Raw genomic sequence first — 22,354 nt, 5'->3', positions numbered from 1 at the left:
GCAAATCCGATTATCCTAATAGCTATTATAAATGCGAAGTTTGTTACGCTTTCACGCATTAACTACTGAACTGATCGGCATAAAATGTTGCACACACTATCAGGGCTATATAAAGTACAATTTTGTCCCGAGTTTTATTCGAAATTCCCGAGGGAGCGTTACGTATTCAAATTCAAATATTTTTATTCAAAATTGGATGTGACATCACTTATTGAAAGTCAAAAACTTCCACCCATTCCAAAATGTATGTCAGGTCTGACCTGACAAGAACGGGCGCAACAAACTCAGCGGGCTTTTTTTTTCATCGAAAAGATATGTTTACAAAGTAATATTGTACAATTAACTTACTATTTAATAGCTTGAGGGTGGTCACTCCATTCCCAATCTGTGGTATCATTTAGAAAGTCTTTTATGTTATAGTAACCTTTACCACACAAACGTTTTTTAACAATTCTTTTGAATAACGTAATACTTTTATAGTTACGTATTTAAGCCATACACACACTTTCAATATAATATGTAGACAAACTAAAGCGTGCAAGAGAGCAGAACATCTTGAACTGATTTTGATTGACAAGTCGTATACAGTCAGCCACGCTTTGTAATTAGCTTCTTCGTATTTTGAAAATTAAACCACTTGCTGCAATCGCACAGAAACTTGACAATCATAGGCTGTCAGGTCGTTTAAATGCTACTGTATTGTAAGTCTATGCGTAATGATAGCCAAAAAGAGACTTGGAACGCAATAGAAAAAACATGTGTGAAAGAGAAGAGAGAATTATCTTGCCCTCTTTCGAGATCATAAATGAGGGTCTAATGAGAACGAATTCGCTGGTACTAGCTATTATATATTATTTTTTATGAAAATAAGACGAGCAGGACGTTCAGCTGGTGGTAATTGATACGCCCTACCCATAACAATGCAGTGCCGCTCAGGAGCCTCCCACTGCTATTATATATGTATATTATAATGTTATAGCTCGTCCCTTACTGTCATAAAAAAAAGTATTTACAATCGAACGGGGAATGTGTTTGCAAGCTTTCTAGAATCTTGTAATGACTGCCTCAGTCTTGGGAAAATTTCGCCTTTGTTGGCAATTTTATTAATTGATTTTATTGTCATTAATTTTTACCTTTTAATTATACATATATATATGACCTTTATTACATTTGGATTTTGTTACCTCACCTAATTCTCGTAAAATTGTACTATAAATAGTCGAAAACATACAAAGCAGACCAAATGACTATAAATAAATGCGAACTAAATGATAATGCATCAGGAACAGTGGCTTATTGTTAGCCAATATGGGCGCGTCCGTTGTAATTATCTACGAGGTAGACAGGTCGACAACCGTGAGTGCTTCGACCTGGGCTCAGCAGCCAGCGCATGCGCGGATTACAGCATCGACCAGACCCCAGCCACCCCGTGTAGGCGAGGTGTGCCCGGGACAAACACCCCCCCAAACCTAGCTACTATTATAGGCACAGTACGCAGATATTTTATCAGACACTAATCTATAGACAGTTATATTATGTCGTCGTTGTCTGTCTCACTTGAATTGTCTGGCTTCGAGAACTAATTCATTTTGGTCCTTTGCAGCATCAATATTGCGATGAAAAATCTATTGAAATTACTTCTTGATTTTTTTATTACAGATAGGCAAGTTTATGAATTAAATGGCAATGATTGAACTACCAAAGACATCAATAATCTTTACCTTACATATTTAGCTTCTAATGAGTCGTCAACATATTTCCTTATTGAACTAAGGTCCTTGTATTATAGTGAGGAGTGACACTGATAACGAACGAGCCTTGTGTCGATTATTTTAGAGGAGTATCAAACTTGAAGTTATGAAGAAGAAATTCTGAATAATTAAATTAAAATAATAACAAATCATATTATGTTATTATATCTTCCATGTTGTTCGAAATGTTTTCCATAAAATAAATAAGGTTTAAAATTAATGGAAAAGTTATTGCAATTTTAAATTGTAGACCGGCGCGTGCTAAACGAACTGTTAACACTTCTCTTGATTTTATTCTATAACCCACTTTTAAATTGCTAACGTGCGGAAAATATAAGCCGTATATTTAAATATTGTGATTATAGTGAAACATTTTAATGATTTGATGATGAGAGTTTGCTAAGAGCTAACTTACAGTTTACGCACCACAATAATTAGAGAAGAGAGAGATGTCAATTATACAAATAGATACCATAATACATCTCGACAATGGTTTACAGTCCCTTTGGCAGTTTAGTTTAGCGTAATCTATCAAATGAATATTTATTAAAAATTGACGTTTTCTTACCATATATCCAATATAGAATCAATTCCCGTAGAGGGATGGGCTACTCAAAATATTGATAACTTTTTGACAGTAGACATTAGCTCGCTAGGTTTGACAATAAATTTTTGTATTGTATGTGTTTCATTGGACTGTTATACTTTTTGTTATATATATATTTGTAATTTAATATTATTTTAAATATAGAGACATACAGACGGGTATCCCTTTAGTACTCTTCGGGTACAATAACTTAAAAATGTTATACTTGAGGCTTCGTCAAAACGGGCAAAACTATGATGTTTCATTACACATATCTTACGACCAGATCAAAGCCTGGCATTGGAGGCTATATAATTCACAATAACATCACTAAAGTTTTAATTTCGTTGGGACCTCGCATGGAAGAGTGAGAGAAGAAGCATTAAAATATAGAGAAAAAGAAAAGTAAACTTCAATTTCTAAGTAATACTAAACCCGCCCATACTTTGATTTTTACAATAGGTAATATACTTAAACTTTGTACATTTACCTTGCTACTATAATGGCTACATCAGAAGATATACACACGATATTTTCTTTCAGTACAAATTCACGTTTACGTTCCATCTTTAAAGTATATTTAATATAGAATCAAACCTCTGATCGATTATTTGTAGTAACTCTGCAAATACTAGACGTGGCTCATCAGGAAGGACTTAGTTGAAGAAAATGAAAAAAATACGGATGCATTTCTGTCTAATTAGGTTACACTTTCTTTGGACGCACTTTACCCCAGCCTACCGTAATAGCAGAGGTCCTACTAACTGGTCATATTGTGTTAACCGAAGCCACACTTTATGAATAGAATAGTTAATGCAACAATTAACCGGTGGGTAAGAGGATTATGATCCAAGTAACGGTACTTATAACCTGTTATAGTTCATTGCTCTCATAGCTATTTAATACTATGGGACGTATATACTAAATGTATACTTGGTGTGACAATGCACGTTTGGAAAGCATGCTATGCCAGTTAAACCAAATTATACGGCAAGGGGATATATATACAAGAAGTTTCATACTATTATATTATATACTTTTCAGATGACCAACGTGCTAATTTTCTATCTATCAATCGTCTTCCTATGCAATGAAGAAGCGGACAAGAGTAAACCTGATCTTCGCACCGACCGTTGTGTGCTGTCCAAATTATAATAGTAAAAATACATTTTTTATCTAAAACTAACTCCATACCTACAATAAATTCTAAAAACTATATTTACAAGATATCCCTGATTTCAGCATGCCTCTTGACATAGGCCTCCTCTAAAGATTTCCATTGCCTCCTGTAAACTACCTCCATCGATTTCGCTTGCTATACCTTGGAAGCCATTACGTCACAGTCTGGCTCCATTTTCCTTTTGTGTCTCGTATCAAGTGTCCTACCCACTTCCATTACTAGTGGTCTATTCTTTCCAGTATCTCCGTGAGTTTCAGTTTGTACGGAGAAATGTGTTTCTTATTGCACGTCTTCTTTAATATTTGGCAAGTCTTTCTCTGAGAGATTTGGTCAGTGTCCAAACGATAATAAGAAAGTCTTAAATAAACCAATATTACTTACAGAAAAATATAATAGATCCTAGAATGGTCAGATCAGAATCAAGATTCTGAGTCATATACTTAATAAACCAACAGATATAATCCGTTTTTATATATAGAACTATTCGTAGATATGTTCGCGACGAAGGTTTATTAAAATACAGTCTAGCGAATTTACGAAAGGTGCCTCGAATTGAAAAGTGAGGCTTTATAAAGAAGGTTGTAGAACATAATAAGAGCTGTAAAAGAGACAGTATATGACACGACTTACATTTATATGTTAATGTTAAAGCATAAATTCAGACAGTAATATTAATTTTTAAGCGCTGATGTCGTGCAGATAACTTGAATAAAATTCCCTGTATTTTTTTGTAAATCAAAACAAAGTACGTGTTTGCCCTAACAATTGTATATTAAAATCGCTTGAGATAACTCCGGCTAATAAATAATATGTGTAATTGTGTTTTAACTTCTTTGGTATATTCTGCTTTGATTCATCGCTCACATTTACTCCACTCGATCCGACTTTTTCCGGATAATCGTTAAATAGCCGACCGTCGCCAGCCCCACAGTATTATTCGATACTTACCCACAAATTGAAGTGTTCAGCACACCTAAAGATACTATCACTTCAAAAATATAAAATTCCAGAAGAAGAATTTGAATTTCAAATGCATGTGAAGAGCTTTTATTAAAATTAATAACAATAGAACTAATTGTACCTGTAGAGGTCGTCCGGGGTAGTTCCTACTGCCATCGTTGCTATTTATGCCGATAGCGGTGTATTTGTACTCTTGGTTTCTGGTTAAATGGCGTGGGTGCCGATGTAATTACGTGAGACATTGGCAGGCAATATGTCTTGCAACGCTCAATCTACGTCATCCTGCCACGTTGCCGAGTGTCCCTCAATATATCCTTCAACATATTGCGTCGCAATTAAGTGACTCACAACATTGAAGGGTTAAAGCTACTGTGGTTAAAGGCTCCGTTTCGAGACAACATAAATGAGTGCCTGAATTAATCGGATATTACTGAAAATATTACTATTCAATAATACAATTAAGCTTACAATGGTAGTCGAAGCAGCAACCTATAGCTCGAAAGGCTCCACATGTCTTCCTCTTAAGCTAGTTACACATATAATTTATAATGAATAGCTGTACATACCTGTAAGAAAGCTATTCTGTTCATAATGTTTTGTTAAATTGTATAGTTTAGAATGGCTTGTTGGTGGGTCTATAATAAATAAATAATAATATGTGGGCCTAGCCTAAAGCCTATTATTAATTGTGAAATACAATTTGTGATGGCCGCCGCGCATAATGATCATAAAAATTGCTATTATCCATTTCCGTGGTTATCGGGGTAGTAGTCATTTGGGATTATTTTTGAAATCCAAGATAACCGCTGCTAATCATTATTATCATCCATATTTTTGTGTATCGTTTCCAAGGATTTCGGGATGCAGAAAATTAATTTCATGTCTTAAATCCAACATGGATGCCGTTCTAAATTATGATTTCAATCATATTATTAATTCATATTTATAATTATACACACATATTATTAATACATTTTTGATCCTTTAGGATTACACGAGTGTCTACGATACCTGTCTATCCGCCAGTCTGTGTACATCAAATTCAAAGCTATCGTACCAACGAGCTATCGATATATTCAAAATTTAATTATAGTACTTAAGTTTCTGTAGTAACCGATAGTTGCGCTTCAGATAGTTTTAATTCTATGAATAGTTTTATTTAATATAATGAGAGTCGTTAAGTTTATGGCTGTCAATGTCAGATACGTTTCATACGGCCCACAAGACTAGGATTGTATGTTAATCTCTATGTATCTTGCCACACACGAATTTTTTACTGATCCCTTTGTTCCGTATCTTATCTCACTAATAGACTAATGGAGGTCTTAAATAATAATTTCTTCGTAATATAAAGAGAAGTTTAGAAATTCTGTAGTGTTTAGCACTTCTCAACTAACCATAATTAAACAAACAAGTTTGTAGTTTAAAGTGCTGAGCTTCACATTAAAATTCTATAACTCGGTTACCTACATGCCTTTCATTTCGCTGCATTGAATAATGACTCATGAAATATTTATTGTTAAAATATCAAATTGATATAATTTTATTAGTACCATGGCACCTTTCAGATCTTGGTGATGATTTGACTATCATCTGTTATGTAGTGTTTCCATATAACTACTTGCATTATAGTAACAAAGGGATTTGGTTTGGACGAGTTTGTGAATTGTTTTTGGAGCACTTTTCTGTTTTGCTTCGTCTCGACATTTTACAGCAAATGTGCGTGTTGTCATGTGTCGCAGATGTTCACTCATATGAGTTGTTCAAGGCCTGCACAAGAAAGCCATTTATTCATGGCGATTAAATTGCGAAAACTCTAGTCTTTCGCATAAAATATTTAACTCATAAAAATTGTGAATATATTGCCGCCAGATGTTAAACCCGTACAATATAAGGGTTTTTTATTTATATATTATATTATTTATATATATATTCTAAAGGTATATTAGCTTTATCGTGTGGAACACTTTTATAAAGTATGTTCTTCCTCTTCCTTTTGTTGATTCTATGGATTAATCTATAACAATTGCTGCTACATAAAATGAAATGTACAGCTAAGAGAGACCGCGTATATATACTAAATACTCTATTGAATCATGCCGTCAAACATTTCCAAGCGCGTTTTACTTGGATATTAAAAATATGAAAGTTCATAGCTAACGTACTGTAATGCACCTCTAAATTAAAGAGGCTGTAAGAGCGAGAGACCTTTAATGGTAAAAGATTAAATAACGTGGCATATAATTTATATGATGAATGGAATGTTGTAGTGTGCTTAGAATAGAAATCTTCTCGTCAAAAGAAATAAATCCGAAGAGCTTGAATGTGTATGCACACTAACTTCTACACATGATTTCATACACATTTAGATTTGACTTTTTAGACTTTGTTGACAAGCAACAATGAAAGAAAGCTGTGGACGAAACCGTAGGAGCACGCCTTGCTAAGGCGAGTCAAAGTGAGGACAGGAGACGTGGGAACTGTGAAAGATGGCGGGAAAAAATATACTTTATATCCTTTCTTGTACCCCTGACAAAGTATGTGCAAGGATTGCCGAGGATTGTGTATTTCTAAAGGCGTGTAAGCGTAACAAACAAAAAAGAAACAAAGTGGCAATTTATTATATTAGGAAAGATTTGTCTTTTTTTAATTAATTAAAATTATTTAATTCGTATTCAAACGGGTGCCGCTTTTAACTGAGGCATATTTCTAATTTCAAGGATGATAGATTTTGACGATTTAAAAGTAACTCCAATGCTATTATGAAAAAAAAAAATTTGAATTTGAATATGAGGTATGTGCCAATGTAAGTCCCATCGAATCGGCCCAGGTACTTCGAAATTATACCGAACAGACGGACAAATCATCATTTATTGTGGTCCTATTGATATTATGTATTCATAAGTATTTAGTAATATTTTGTAATTACAAACAGAACGTTCAATTTAATTTATGTTTCGATGTATTCGTCCTTTGTTTCTATATAAATATGGTACGAATAAAATATATCTGTGAGTGGTTACCTGATTTGAATATTACAGTGGCTTTGTTCACGCATTATTGTATTCGCATAAATCGTTAAAATGTATTCAGGTAATGGTTTTGAGACCTATTTGAAAGTCTCATTCACTCAAATTTAAATATAGCCAACTCTCAAAACCCTCTCTCGAACAATCGTTTTCAAGTGGCGTTTCATTATCCTGGACAGTTCCATTATTGACAAATAGTTTCATATCCCCATTTCTCGGCTCGCACAGAAATTCACTTATCAGTTGTGTGGGGTGTGGGGTGGTATGGCGTTAGCGAGCTGCGAGCGAGGCCCGGGCGGCGAGGGGTGGTGAAGGCGGGTCGCGGGGCGAGGGACGTAGAGCGTCGGCCGCTGAACTCGGAATCAATACAGCTGCCTAGATCCCCGCCCTTTGGCGGGTGTCCTCCGACGGTTGCCATAGCTACGGAGCGAGATAACCCGACCGCACAAAGGCAATTTAACATTACAAAGACGAAAAATAGAATCTTGGATGGAATGTCATTTCGTTTTAGAAAGTATGTTTACGATATCAAGCACGGACTGTACAAACTCGTTTTAAAAAATTCATAGTTTTGGCGCTAGTGACTTAAACACTATATTGGAAGGATATTTATATGTTTTTATTGTGTACATCCTTAAATAAATGAATATAAAATGATAACGCTATCAACGTAAAGTTTGCTCTTACAGACAAAGAAATTTACAAGGGCCACGCCCTATATATATAGTATAGATTGAATAGTGCTCAAACCAGGACTGTATCTAGGCAGCATTTTCCCGAGGTCGTTAGTAACAAAGCTTCGCGTTCTGCGCATGCTCGGAGCCCGGGGGTTGACTCGTCTGTTACTGGCTACAATTTAAAAATAAACTCCACGAAAATGAAAATGTACCCACATATGACACAAGTCACGTTTACATAATGGTAGCGACATGTGAATTACGATCCTTTGTAGTTTGTTCTATTAATAGAGCATAAGAAGACTTAAGAACTGCACCCTTCTTGGCATTGCTGACTCATCTCTCATATGATATTGTTAAGATAAACTTACTGACGACACTATTTGGTTATCCTTGAATATTTTGACTAACGGATTTCAATTTCGGTCCTATAGTCTTCCCTTGAGGAGAAGAGTTACGAAGCGTCGATGGTGCAATAGATTGACGGAGAGACCACAAGATGCCCCCGGTTTAAGCTTTGCCCGTCAAGTACCAATTTGGTTTTGGTTTTAGTATTCGTAAGTACGTTTATTCGGCGCTCTTTATGAAGTTATAGGCCGCGGTCATCACATACTATCAAGATCTCGTAGATACGCAATATCTCGCAACTTTATTCCTCTTCACCTCCTCTTCAACTACTTTCCATTAAAAAGATAATCACATTTTTTTATGTAATATAAAAATATAAACGTTTCAGATTTTACTCTAACCAATCATACTATTAGCTGAGTCAGAGACAGCTTATACGCTTTTTTAGTATAATTAATGAGATGCGGGCATTTGTTAGACTATATGGGCTCTGTGGAAATTGGGCCCTATATAGTAATTTAGTGAAACAATATAATTTAAAGAGAAAGAATAGGGTACAAATGTTATTAAAAAGAATTACTAATAGACAGATGTGTATTAAGTTTCATATTTAATTTACAAAACAACGCAGGACTTATAGGAAGCGAACGATTTAGTTTAAACTTATCGTTTTTATCGTTTGATATGACGTGCATTTGGCGAAGTTTCACTTAATAACCACGTATGGATAGACACGGTGGGAATGTTTTGAATGCAACAAAGCGAATATTATGTGCGATTCTTTATTTGTCAAGTGAAATTTCAATGCGCTCGTTGCTCGCATGTATATTTGATAAGACTTTTGTTTAATTCAAAATTTGAATTTTGAAACGAATGTTTGGCTTACATCAATTTATCTTTTTATTTGAGATCAATTTTGTTGTTTTCAATTATAAAAATTATTAACACATTTCGAAAGTGGCTTTATATAAGTACATTGTATTGTTTACAGGTATCTGGTATTATATATATGTCGAAATTTTTCTACCTTTTTTTTATTGAAATTTTGTAGCGTATATTTATGAAATACGTCCCGACCGGACCTCTTGATGGCGTTAATATTTCTGTCAGCATTATCCCTACAGAAAATATAGAAAATCTAATGAGCATATAATTGAGATGTGACGTTTTTTCAGAACGTAGACCACAAGGCGAAGTTCAGGTCCAAGAAAGGGCAATTGCCTTTCATCGAGCTGAACGGAGAAGAGATTCCGGACAGCGCCTTAATCATCAATAAGTTGTCTGAGAAATATGAAAAGGACCTCGACGCAGGTACGTCTATTTGAATAAACCTACCCACTGTCCGCATTAATTAGATTTATATCTATTGGAAGTTCTTAAGAAATTTTCTTTCATGGACCTACAACTATCTTGAATGCTTCAATGAAAATTCTTGTGGATATTTGCAGGACCTACCTTCACTTCGGTAACGTTCCATTATAAAAGCTTTATTAATATAAAATAAAACTTTTATTTCCGTTATTATAAGTTACTAAAATTTCAAATTTAAATAAATTAAATTAAATTGAAATTCTTCAATCATTGCTGGAATACTTTTTATTATAATATACTTAGTAATAGAAATTAGATATCTGATTGAAAATCAGACTCGGCATATTGCTCTTCTATTTAAACAAAGCCCACATCTACAGCCTCCTGCTCTTAGAATTCAAAGCAGCGGGGTGATTTAAAGTACGTTTGTTGGAGCATCATTTTATGTAGAGCAACGTTCGGTCGTGAACTCAGAAATCGATATCAGATCAGAGCTAAAGGCTAGTCCCGGGACGACCTGTAGCTGTAGTCTAGATAGATCCAGAGCAGCGCGCATGTGCACTGTGCATACAGAACCTGACTTGTCCCATATTTACCTCAGCTCTCTCGGCGGAGCAGCGTGTCGTCACCCACGCGATGATATCCATGATAGAGAACCACCTGTCTTGGGTGATCTTCTGGTGGCGCGCCAAGTACCCCGACAGCGTCATCAAGGGCTACCAAGTCAACCTGCAGAACGCGCTGAACACTCGTCTTCCCAACGCCATACTGAACTTCTGTTACAAAGTCACATCTGGACGTAAGGTAAGCTTCTGAATATTAAAACTCTAAATTATTTTAGTGTTAAATGATAATGTGACAGTATTGGTGCAACTTCAACACAAAGACATTATTGTAGTCTTTTTACGACTACCTACGCTTCTCATTTTAAATAATTTTTTAACTGACTCATTTGGTATTTTAATTAAAAAAACATAACGTCAAATTAACTGGAGAATTTTTTTATATCTGAATTAACTGAAGCGGTTGATTGAGGTCGGAGGCATAACAAAGACTTTGCGTCTGCAGGTGTGTTCCTATAGGATGTGGTTCTCACTACCCATCAAGTAAGCTATCAGCAATTGAATTGGGCCTTATCAGCCCTTATTTTTATATTTCCTGAGGAAACAGATCAGGAGTATCAAAATTCTGATGAGGAATAGATATTATTACAAATTACTAAGCACGTTAACTTTTCTATTAGAAGCACTGGTTAGTTATCCAGCGTGGAGTTCAGCCCGTATTACAGTACTAATTCATGCTAAACTAATAGGGAATGAAGAAAGCAAAAGCCCACGGCATTGGTGTCCACAGCCAGGAAGAGATTATCGACTTCGGCAAGAACGATCTGCGCGTGCTCTCCGATTTGCTTGCTGACAAGCCGTTCTTCTTCGGAGACTCGCCGACTGTGGTGAGTATTTAGTGTGTACTAGTTGATACTTTTTATGTAAGAAGGTGAAGGCGTGATAACTTAACACCAGGTGACCTGTACGCTCGTTTGTCCTCCTATTCCATAAAAAAAAGATGATCCACCAGATTTCAAGCAGCATTATCTGCGCCGTAACTCGCAACGCATCAATACTAAGAATCTAAGTATCGGCTGTGATTGAGACACTTCGCAGGACCTGGCTTTCAGATTTCCATTGCTTTCTTTTTTTTCCGATAGAATTGCACTACTCGCGCTTGGCCAAAAAAGCTATGTTAAATTGTTTTCACAAAAAAAGAACTAATTGTTCCTAAGCTGAAAATTTTTAAACACTTTATGTACATATTATGTCGCAGGTATATTGTCAAAGCCGTGATATTATAATTTCACTAGGGAAATTAAAATTATACAGTAGATTGTCAATCGACTTCATTTCTTACAATTTACCGGCCTGGTTTTAGTGACATTGCAAGTCATGGGTACATAGTATAAGTGATATTGTAAAGCAATGAAATTTTGATAAGAGGCCGCCTATGATTGCTCTGTTTCTTGTATTTATTGTATAATCATTATTTTTAAGGTATGTATTAGTGTAATCAACTTGTTGTTATCTATATTCGCGAATCGGACTTTGTTCACTAGTAGTTCCCAAAACTAATTAACACCGTTAATCACAACGCACGAGCCAAACGTAGCGTGCCGCGGCAGCGGCCGGCGAGTGCCAGTACCGAACCCGCCCTTGTTCACTACTATATCAACAATTATTTCAGATGCAAAATTGCATACAGCCTCCAATGTCTACTATTATTGTTGTGCGAATTGCGTTTGAGAAAAAATTACCAATCAGAACGCTCAACGTCTCGAACTGCCAACTTCATTTGTTATATATCTAGATTTATTATAATATCACTATTGTGATATAAAGTGGCGAGTTGAAATAGTACGGGACTTGTCCTACCCACTATAATTCAGTTCCGCTCAAAGTTCACCGTTCTTCAATTCGAAACAAATAGTATTTGTACTTTAATGTACAATGCTTGGCGGCAGTTCAAGGCACCGCTATACCTAACTAGCCGGGGATTCTGTGCTAAGAACTCCGTGGCTATCATTTATTGTTTTATTTCTAATATTCGAATAAGGAAGACCAAAGCTTCATAGAAACGTCGGTGGCTCAATAGGTTGAACCTTAGACTCTTACCCCGGTGTCCCCGATTTGATCATTGCCCGCCAAGTACCAATGTGATTTCGGTTTTTGAATTCGCACGTACATTTAATCGACGCTTGTCGTTCCTCTGTTGCCGTTGCGGTGATCACAGACCATCAAGTGACCCGCATACCTGCTTGCCCTCTTCGAAATAGAAAACTAATTTCGTAAGTTCAATATTTTTTTAGTCTTTAAAACATTGTCATTTCTAAAGTCGTTTAATAAGCCATTAGCCTTCGGTTAGACGCTACTGTTCGCATCACTCACAGTTTTGTTTCATTCATGCTTGTGGGTGGGGAACGTGCCTAAGGTGGAGGGGGCAGAACACCTAGCTCTTAAAATAGATTCTACAACCACAGTGCAATAGCCTTTGTTGGTGCGTTGTACGAGCCGCCATTCATTATCGACTTGTTTACAATGAAAAGATGATATGCTATGCAATAATCGTGTAGATTTTATATTCTATAGAGTTCCGCGTACTTTTTATGACATAATTAACGATAATACGATAATTAGGTTTTTTTTTATGAAAATAAGGGACGAGACAAGCTCGACGTTCAGCTGATGGTAATTGATACGCCATGCCCATTACAATGCAGTGCCCCTCAGGATTTTTAAAAACCCCAAAAATTCAGAGCGGCACTACAGTTGCGCTCGTCACCTTGAGACGATAGATGTTAAGTCTCATTTGCCCATTAATTTCACTAGCTACGGCGCCCTTTAGACCGAAACACAATAATGTTTACACATCACTGCTTCATGGCAGAAATAGGCGCCGTTGTGGTACCCATAATCTAGCCGGCATCCAGTGCAAAGGAGCCTCCCTCTGGTAGGTATATAGCAATGTCTTCGGTACTATTGGGTTTCGATTTTACACGGATTATTTATAAATATTATTAGGTCATTACTCGGTACAGATATGCTGCAAAAAGCCGCCACTGTGGTAGAGCATAATCCTGTACGTACGTTTCAGCTGGACGTCGTGGCCTTTGCAAATCTGGCTCAGCTGCATTTCATCGACAAGGAAGTTTCCCACCCGCTCCGCGATGCGATGAACGAGTTGTTCCCGAATCTTGTCGGCCTCGTGACTCGTATAAAGGAACGCGCCTTCCCCGACTGGGAGGAGATATGCGCTGTCGAGGTCGCCGTGCCAGCGTCCAAAAAGGAGAAGGACGCTAAAGAGACTAAAGAGGGAACAGGACAACCTGAGAAACAGCCCCTCACTGATGAGCCTGAGAAAGAAAAGGTAAGATATAATTAACATGTGCGCTGATGAATTTAAGTTAACAATGGTTCTCGACAATAATGCAATCTATGCTCCAAACTTAAAGGGATCCCTTGAGTCTGTCGAATGCTTAACAGCTTTTTAGGCAGCTCTAGAATTCTATTTTTGTAAATAATTTAGGTGACTTTATAGATAAGCAACTAAACATTCAGAATGAGTTATGGTGTGTTTATCCCAAACCATATATTATATTTCCATATTTAAAATTTAGTCTAATTTATCTATTTCAGAGAAACGTTCAAATATGTTAGGAAAATAGGAATTAGTATTAATTTTATATGAGTGTTTATTTATCATTTAAATTTAAATATATTGTGTTCAGTGAGTTTGTAAAGATAAAAGATGATGAATTGTGAAAATGGACTTGTATTAAATAAGCATTTCTATCAAACTGACATACAAATATTATTTCAGGATGAAAAAGAAAAAGAACTCGAGATGGAGCCAGAGGACAAAGAAAACGAGAAAGAGAAGGAGAAGTAAACAACGGCACCCTAACCATCAATTCATTGTAAATTAACGGCGTTATCACCGGAACCGTATTTAACGTCGCCATACTGACAAGTTTAATAATTGGAGAGTCTCGGCCGATTTCACCGCCTTTGATTTGATATTTAACCTTTAATTAGCCGTCAATATAGCTAGCAAGGCGGTTCCTAGCTTCTAAAATTGGAGACGGTGAAACTGGCTTGAGACTGACACAACTGTACATTATAACATGTAAATCCATTTGTCTTTCCCATTTCTTTGATTTCTCAAGCGTTATTCGTCAGTTAACTGCGCTCATCGATTGATATTACATTGGTGTTGTGTCGTGTTTAAGTCATTTATTAAGGTTCTGTATTTGTTAGTTGACCATTAAAATTTGTAATTCATTTCACATAATTAAGTACTCTGTTTTAGCTACAACATTAGATCGTATATTCCGGAATACTATAATTATTAAGTATCTATAAGAAAGGAACTCAATTAAGCTTCTATAATTGAGTAACTTAGCATATAATTATGAATAGTTTATCCATTTGTATTGTAAGTTTTGGCGGTGGGTTTGTAGTGACCGCCGTCTTCCTTAGGGAGCATCTCATGACTATTCACATTAGTTGATCATAGCAGTAGTGCGTGTAACCTATATATGAGCGTACATACTCATTAATCATATTTAGGCTAATTAAAATGTTGTGAATTAAAATGATTAATTAGTAGTTTAAATGATACCAAAAAATTGGCTGATTTTGTAGACAGTTTGAATGTTATTGTGGAGTTTTGAGCGTTGGTGAGCATTTTGGACTGTTTTGTGAAAATTTATTGGTTTATACAAAAACGATATAAAATTTACATTTTACAAATTTTTGATAGAAAAGAAACATCCAGGAAGACTGTTTATTAAAATATGTTATTGTAATAATTGATAGTCCGTAAATGTTTTGATATTATATTATATGTTAAGGTTAAGATTGTACTCAACTTTTATATAATCATAGTAGGTCCGCGTCGGAGCATTATATTACGACTCCGGCGCATATCTAGCGAACTCTATATTTCCAAAACATTCCATGCGTCCATGCAGTTTATAGCGCCAACGCCTTCATCATAACTCAATATTCACCATCAGAAGTTATTAAAAGTTAAAAACGATAGCTTATCATCGTATTCGTATCATTCATTCAATATTAAACCGGAGTGTGTGCTCTTTATAAAGATATATATTTCGATCTATAAACTGATCTTAAATTTAATATAGGGCCTCGTTTACCACGTCCACGTGAAGCGTTGATTAGTAACTACCCCACTCAAAATTAATTGGCAACTAAAAGTTATGAGTAGGTATCTACTGTAAATTTCAAGTGATCACATTGTTAAGTGTGTGATGGTTTGACACGAAGATTTTTGAAGTTATACTTCTTAATGAATAAATGATGAGAGTGATGCGCGCGCATCACTGAAACACAAAGGTAACAGGTTGAAGTTGGTTCCTAAAATTTTCTGACGTTTGCGTCATTCGTTATTTTTTTTTTTGGTTTCTTTGTCCATTATTAGTATGGGTAAAGGGTTCAAGCCCATACAGCCGTATTCATTATTTAATAATAAACTGTCAAAGCCATCTTTACTACAAGATTTTTGTAAAATTGTTCTTTTTAAAAAAACATAGAATGGCACGAGGAATAAATCATTTTAATGATTTTTGCTTCGTTAGGCCAAAGAATCATAACTTCTTGCGTACATTCATAAGTTTACACACACTTTTTTTTGTTTGTGGGTTAACTAAACTAAGTTATTATGGATAAAGTTAAAAAAAACAACGCGACGAACATTACATGGATGATTAAATCCAACTGTCAATAATGACAATAAATCGATTTTCGATTATTTTATTTTCAATAACTGTTGAAAAGCACAAAACGATAACGATGGCATCTCCGTGGAGTGTTTAAGTGTAAAGTCACCCGTTAATTGCCAGAGGATGTAATTGAACTACGGGTCACTTAATCTTATGATTAGTGTTGCTTGAATGTCGTGAAATTCGCACGTAATGTTACAGGTGACTTTAACCAGTGATTAAGCTACTTGATGCTTTACATGTGGGTGGTGAATGTGGCCCTTAGAGTTATTAAGAATACCACCAGCTGTACTATTGTTCATAAAGTTGCTTCGCAGACATCAATCATTGTACCATTGTACTCATTTGATCATTACCTCTATCAACGGAAGTCCGTCAACCCTCATATTCCAGAAAATCGGAGTGTTTTAAACACATGTCCCAAACCCGAGAGTCTCAGAGTGACGCAGCGTGAATATATCTGTGTCGTATCGCATTACGCCACGCCTTAGGCCATTTTGTGTCGCTTTACAACTCAGATAATATTCAAGCGTCACGCCAGGTTGGTCCATCTGTTCAAGCACTCACTCGCAGAAAAGTGTTATCACCTGTCAATAAAATTGCGCCGCTTCTTCTCTCTCGGAGCACCATTTGTTTCCAAAGCGGTGCTAGCATTAGAAATGACTTCAAAAAGAATTCTAAAGGAATGAATTTTGTCAAAATAAATACCTTAAAAATAGGAAATTGCAGCCGTTTTCCTTAGTTCTATTAATGCTTATTACTTGATCAACTTAGTACCAGTGGGAGGCTCCTTTGCACAGGATGCCGGCTAGATAATGGGTACCACAACGGCGCCTATTTCTGCCGTGAAGCAGTAATGTGTAAGCATTACTGTGTTTCGGTCTGAAGGGCGCCGTAACTAGTGAAATTACTTGGCAAATGAGACTTAACATCTATGTCTCAAGGTGACGAGCGCAGTTGACCCATTACAATGCAGTGCCGCTCAGGATTCTTGAAAAACCCCAAAAATTCTGAGCGCCACTACAATATAATGGGCATGGCGTATCAATTACCATCAGCTGAACGTGCTGCTGGTCTCGTCCCTTATTTTCATTTAAAAAAAAAATTTAACTGAGGGTCTACCGGGCTTCTTGCTCATACATCATCCATATCGCCATCATCCATATCGCCATCATCCATAGCGCCATCATCCATAATCATTATAATTTTTTATATCTCCACCCCCATTTTCTTTATCGTTAGACAGTATTGTAGAGTAGTCACACATTATTATTGCAGTGTTCTACAGTGATTGATGTTCTGTGAAGCTTTTATTTTTTATTTTTAGGATACAACTGTGTTGTATTTTATTATCAAATTCTGAAACTTTGTAGTTGTTAAGAATATGACAAACTACAAAGTTGTAGAATAGTTGATTAATTGTAATTGTATACTTTATTAGTCATCAAGGGTCTTGAATGAAATTAATTTTCCATGATTTATTCATCTGATCATCTCCTTTCTATTGTCACCGGTTCATCATATATTTCACACCTTTGATGACATGAATTTTGAGAACATAATTTAATATTGTTATGTTTAATGCAAATTTAATTATTATTTCTTCATTAACTTGGATAGATGCATCCATTCACCGATAATTCATGATCTATTATCATCATTTCATGTTCATCATTCGGTTCATCATAAATTTCACAAACATCAGTGATGTGCTGCGTACGGTGTCCATTTGATCATCACTTGTTTTCGAGATAGTCGGTAAATGTCCTGTGGTATGTATGTACCAGTGGTAGGCTCCTTTGAACAGGATTCTGGCTAGATTATGCGTACCACAACGGCGTCGATTTCTGCCGTGAAGCAGTAATGTGTAAGCATTATTGTGTTTCGGCTTGAAGGGCGCCGTAGCTGCTAAAATTGCATTGTAACGGGCAGGGCCTATAAATTACCATCAGCTGAACGTCCTGCTCGTCTCGTCCCTCATTGTCATAAAAAAGACCTATTTGCTATGTCATTTCATCATTATAGCAAGTTGTACAGCAATTGAATATTTGTGGCCTATTTCAACATCTGCAGGATGTTTTAACTAGATATATGCGGGTAATAAGTTTTCCGGGCAGCTCAATAAAAGCTAGAGCGTGCAATTAACACGCTTGCTCGGCCAGAAACTAAACCAAATAGATTTCTATAGATGACCATCGCTCAGAATAAATCAACAATTAAAAATCAAGGATCAAGATTGTACATGTTAATTTACCGATAATTTTTTTAAATAGTTTAACAATACAACAATATTACTACTAAGCCACTTAGAGCTTATAAATGATATATTTGATATTTGTAATAATTTTTGGGTCAACTGAATTACCTGGCACTAATTGCTGTTAAAAATTTCTGGTTCCGCCGGCTACCTGATTCAAACCGGTTCCTATATCTATAGGAACCGGTTTGAATCATGTTAAACTAGATAGTTTATTACCGACTTTCTCGCTCATTCTATCACTCATCATCCATCATCATCACAATTTTTTATGTCTCCATCCCATTTTCACATCTCATCATAACCGTGCAGTATTCATTTATGTATTTATCATTTATCATGGGTGATGAATATTAAGTGATGATAATTTTTGAAGCTTTTGATTCAACATTTTGCGTTTATATGTTTTCGATCATGTTTTCCATGTTCATGCGTCGTTCTTACGGCCAAAGAAAACACATCGAGGAAATCTATACCTGCGAATTAGTTCAAATATTTAAAAACGGTGAAAGCCTGACTATTATAATACAGTAAAACAAAAGTCTTGTTCGCAATGTTTGAAACAATGATCAAAAAGCGGAAAATGAAAATTATTCGTTTCGTTTTAAATATGTGTATCGTTAGAAGCGCTAATAGATGCGAATCTCAAATACTTTTCTAAAATGGATCAAAAAATATTATGCTCAATTAATATTGAATTAATGATAATAAAAACGAATTCATTAATAGCTCTTCGTCTATAGAAGTAAGGAAACATTAAACTCCTTTCATGTCATCTAGTATTGGCACAAACGTTTTTATATTACGTTCAGATTAAGTTAAACAGTCGTTAGACCTATATAGCAGTTAGGAGGGTGATGCATGTTAAATAGAGTTAGATATGTTTCTACTCAGGGAACCATAGATTTATTATAAGTACTCATGTAAGCGTACAAACAAATGTTGGTATATCTTCATCTCAGTGGTATAGGCTGTACGTAAAATATTATATTCGAATACGCCGTTATGCATAATGCTTAAAAGTTTCAAGGCCTGTATGCTAAGGTAACAACGGGAATGCTCAATAGATTCTTTAATATTATTGAAACTTTTTACAACGAATAACAGACTTGAAATATAGATTTAAGACAACTGACAGAACAGTTCACCATAGGTGAAAATACAAAATTATATGACATTTTATTTTTAGGAATTCGGTTCACGAATAATCGGGCAAAATTCTCATCGATATCATTTTCAAATCTAAGCAAGCTCCTTATTGCGTGATTGGTATTATGAGGTGCGCACGCGCATTCTTGCATAACGGCAAAAGAATATAACTCGGTATGGTGTAAACTTATAATAGATTTATGGGAGAGCAGGGCCCAACAGCCTGCAAGGACCGTGGCATTGAATAGAATAATTTGGTCATTCGACTTCTTACGTTCTAACTACGGTTTATTCGGTTCAGTGCGTTTTCGGTCTTCCCTTAGAGTTCCCTTTATTATATGTCACTTAGAGCGGACATACACAAGCAAAGCAAGCTGACACTCATTGTCGTACACATGTCGACCGCTACTGCTGCACTCACTATGTCTTGATGAAAATCATTGACACCTCGAGCCGCCCGTGTATTACCGCTCTTATTGTGCTGACCGAAATACGCTTTCAGAAATATTATTGTTTATTCAAATATGTTTTATAATATAAAATTAAAAAAAAAAACCCCAGGTATGTATAATTTGCCGGATCCGATCACTATATCATCTTACTCGACTCTGGTTCTGATTATGTCAAAATACTAATTCTCTCCCGACATTGATAACGTTTATTCCATCTTAAATTTCAAAGTGTCCTCCAAGAAACGAATAAAATTTTACGAGCAAACTGTTCATTCTAGTGATGTTATATAATATAACATGTCTCATCATATTTTGTTTCGCAATATACTTTACGAACTTATATAAAAGGTATTTTATACTTCATTTGTTATTACTCTCACCGTTTTTCAGGTGATTTCACCTAATAAATAATTTATTAGTAAGTAAGTAAGTAATTTCACATTGTTAGTTATGGACGTGCGATTGTGTCTCTTTTGATACACATGTAAGGATACCGTAGTGGAATCAGGCGATCTATACATACCTGATGTCGGCGTAAAATATGCAACTAATGTTAAAAAAGGTTCTAAATGCCATTTTAAGTCAATTCGTTCGAGCATTTAAAAGACAATTGACGCACAACTCGTGTGTAGATACATGGAGCGTGTTAGGTTCGCTAGAAGGACATTCTCTCAACTTGTTTCCGTCTATACCCTATATTCTCCTTTTAGAATAAGGTGAAGTGTATATTTGATCGAAAATCAACCGTTGTTCACAAAGTAGATATCATAATAAGTATTCAGTAGCCCCCGAGAAGCGCGGGGCACGAATAACTAAATGATATTAGATGTAAGTAAAATGTATGCATAGAATGAATCGTATTCGAGTCCGATTTAGATGTAAGGCCGCGTAATTGCTGGCTATTAGCGACAGTAGTGTAGTGGAGTTAGTGTACAATGTTCAGTTCGTTTTACTGTTTGTTTCAACATTTTTTGGGGCTTGGTTGACTAAGGTCCCACCCCGCAACCATGACGATCACTGCCACTTAAACTCGGGTGTAACGAGTTAAGATTAAGAGTGTTAGAATAGGACACGATGTCGGTAAATGTGTATCATCTATACCAGATAATGGTTAGGTTTTAGTGAGTCGGTGTCGCCTGCCGGGACTCCGCTCAAGTTTACCGCCGCCGTGTAGGTATAAGTCATGTCATCTATTTCATCTTACGAGGGGCGAGTCCCGTTTCATACATCGAGCTCGTAAACCTTAACATTAGTAGAACTCGTTTGCGGGCTTTTTCAATGTTAGGGCCCAACCTCCGCTTAAATTCTTTAGATCACATCCATGGAACTAGCTAAATAAGAATAGGGATAAGATACATATGACATTGTATTTTAGCTTGCTTGGATTGTCTTCGGATTGTCATAATTTACTTTGACCCAATTACAATGGTGGTTTGTTGGATGGATGCACGCCATGTGATTATTCTTTGTATCTAAAATTTATTATTCTGTTGCGTTTTCTAAAGTTATTTTAAAACTTCATGAAATTATTCAAATGTGTTTTAAGTTAGCGCTATTACAAATTATTCTTAATCGTAGCCATGAGAATCGTTATGTAGAACAATTTAAGATATTGATAAAGGATATTTATAAGATTTATATTAATTTTTGTATTCGTCTCTTATAGTGTCATTCTCTGTGTTTTGCAATTATTGTGTCAATATAATTACTAATTATTAAGAAATATTGGAATTAGATATTAATGATTAGCCATTTATTGATGTATATGACATAAATCTGAGCTTTCAGTGAAAATTATATTAATAAGTAATTCATTGTAATATTCTGTCAACATTAAAGTATATGATATTCAATGAGACGCTGTGAATGTTTTGGTGAGATTTTGTTGAATCTTACTGAAACACTGAGCAGGATTGTTTTAATTATCTTTCCTAGATACCTATGTGACAGTTCAATATGCTTCCAGTAAAAACAGTTTCTGTGTTACATATAACTGACCCTAATATTAGTGAAAACGAGTGCTGAATTGGACTAGATTCAATACTATTTCTGAGACCTCTTTTATATAAGATCATCTGTACTATCCTTGTTCTGCAACAAGAATGGAGACACACTTCTTTGGCTTAACTTAATCCGTTACCAAAATAGACAGTAATACGAAAAAAAAAGGTCGGGAGGTGAAACGGTTTGAGAAAAAAATTTGAATTATATAGGCATATGTTTAAGTCAAATATAAAGTTCCGGATAAGTAACCGCGAACATACCGTAATATACTAAAAACATTCCTCCGAAAGACACTGCATCCAATAGTATAAGTGTTATTCCGATCAGTTCAGTAATTTTCGCAGTATAACTGAAGGAA

General features: G+C 35.6%; 1 protein-coding gene across 1 annotated transcript in view; it reads left to right on the top strand.

Annotated features, from left to right (window-relative positions):
- LOC126978873 (failed axon connections) overlaps positions 1-21,845 on the top strand; it is a 53,921-nt gene extending 32,076 nt beyond the window's left edge. Inside the window, exons 2-6 of the mRNA XM_050827988.1 lie at positions 9,707-9,842; positions 10,444-10,646; positions 11,155-11,292; positions 13,485-13,757; positions 14,211-21,845. Coding sequence (XP_050683945.1) covers positions 9,707-9,842; positions 10,444-10,646; positions 11,155-11,292; positions 13,485-13,757; positions 14,211-14,279 — 819 coding nt within the window. The 3' untranslated portion in view covers positions 14,280-21,845. The remainder of the gene's footprint in view (positions 1-9,706; positions 9,843-10,443; positions 10,647-11,154; positions 11,293-13,484; positions 13,758-14,210) is intronic.
- Positions 21,846-22,354: the final 509 nt, after the last annotated feature.

This window comes from Leptidea sinapis, chromosome Z (genome assembly GCF_905404315.1).
Source record: "Leptidea sinapis chromosome Z, ilLepSina1.1, whole genome shotgun sequence".
Classification (NCBI taxonomy): Eukaryota; Metazoa; Arthropoda; class Insecta; order Lepidoptera; family Pieridae; genus Leptidea; species Leptidea sinapis.
This window is presented reverse-complemented; position numbering and strand designations above follow the sequence as displayed.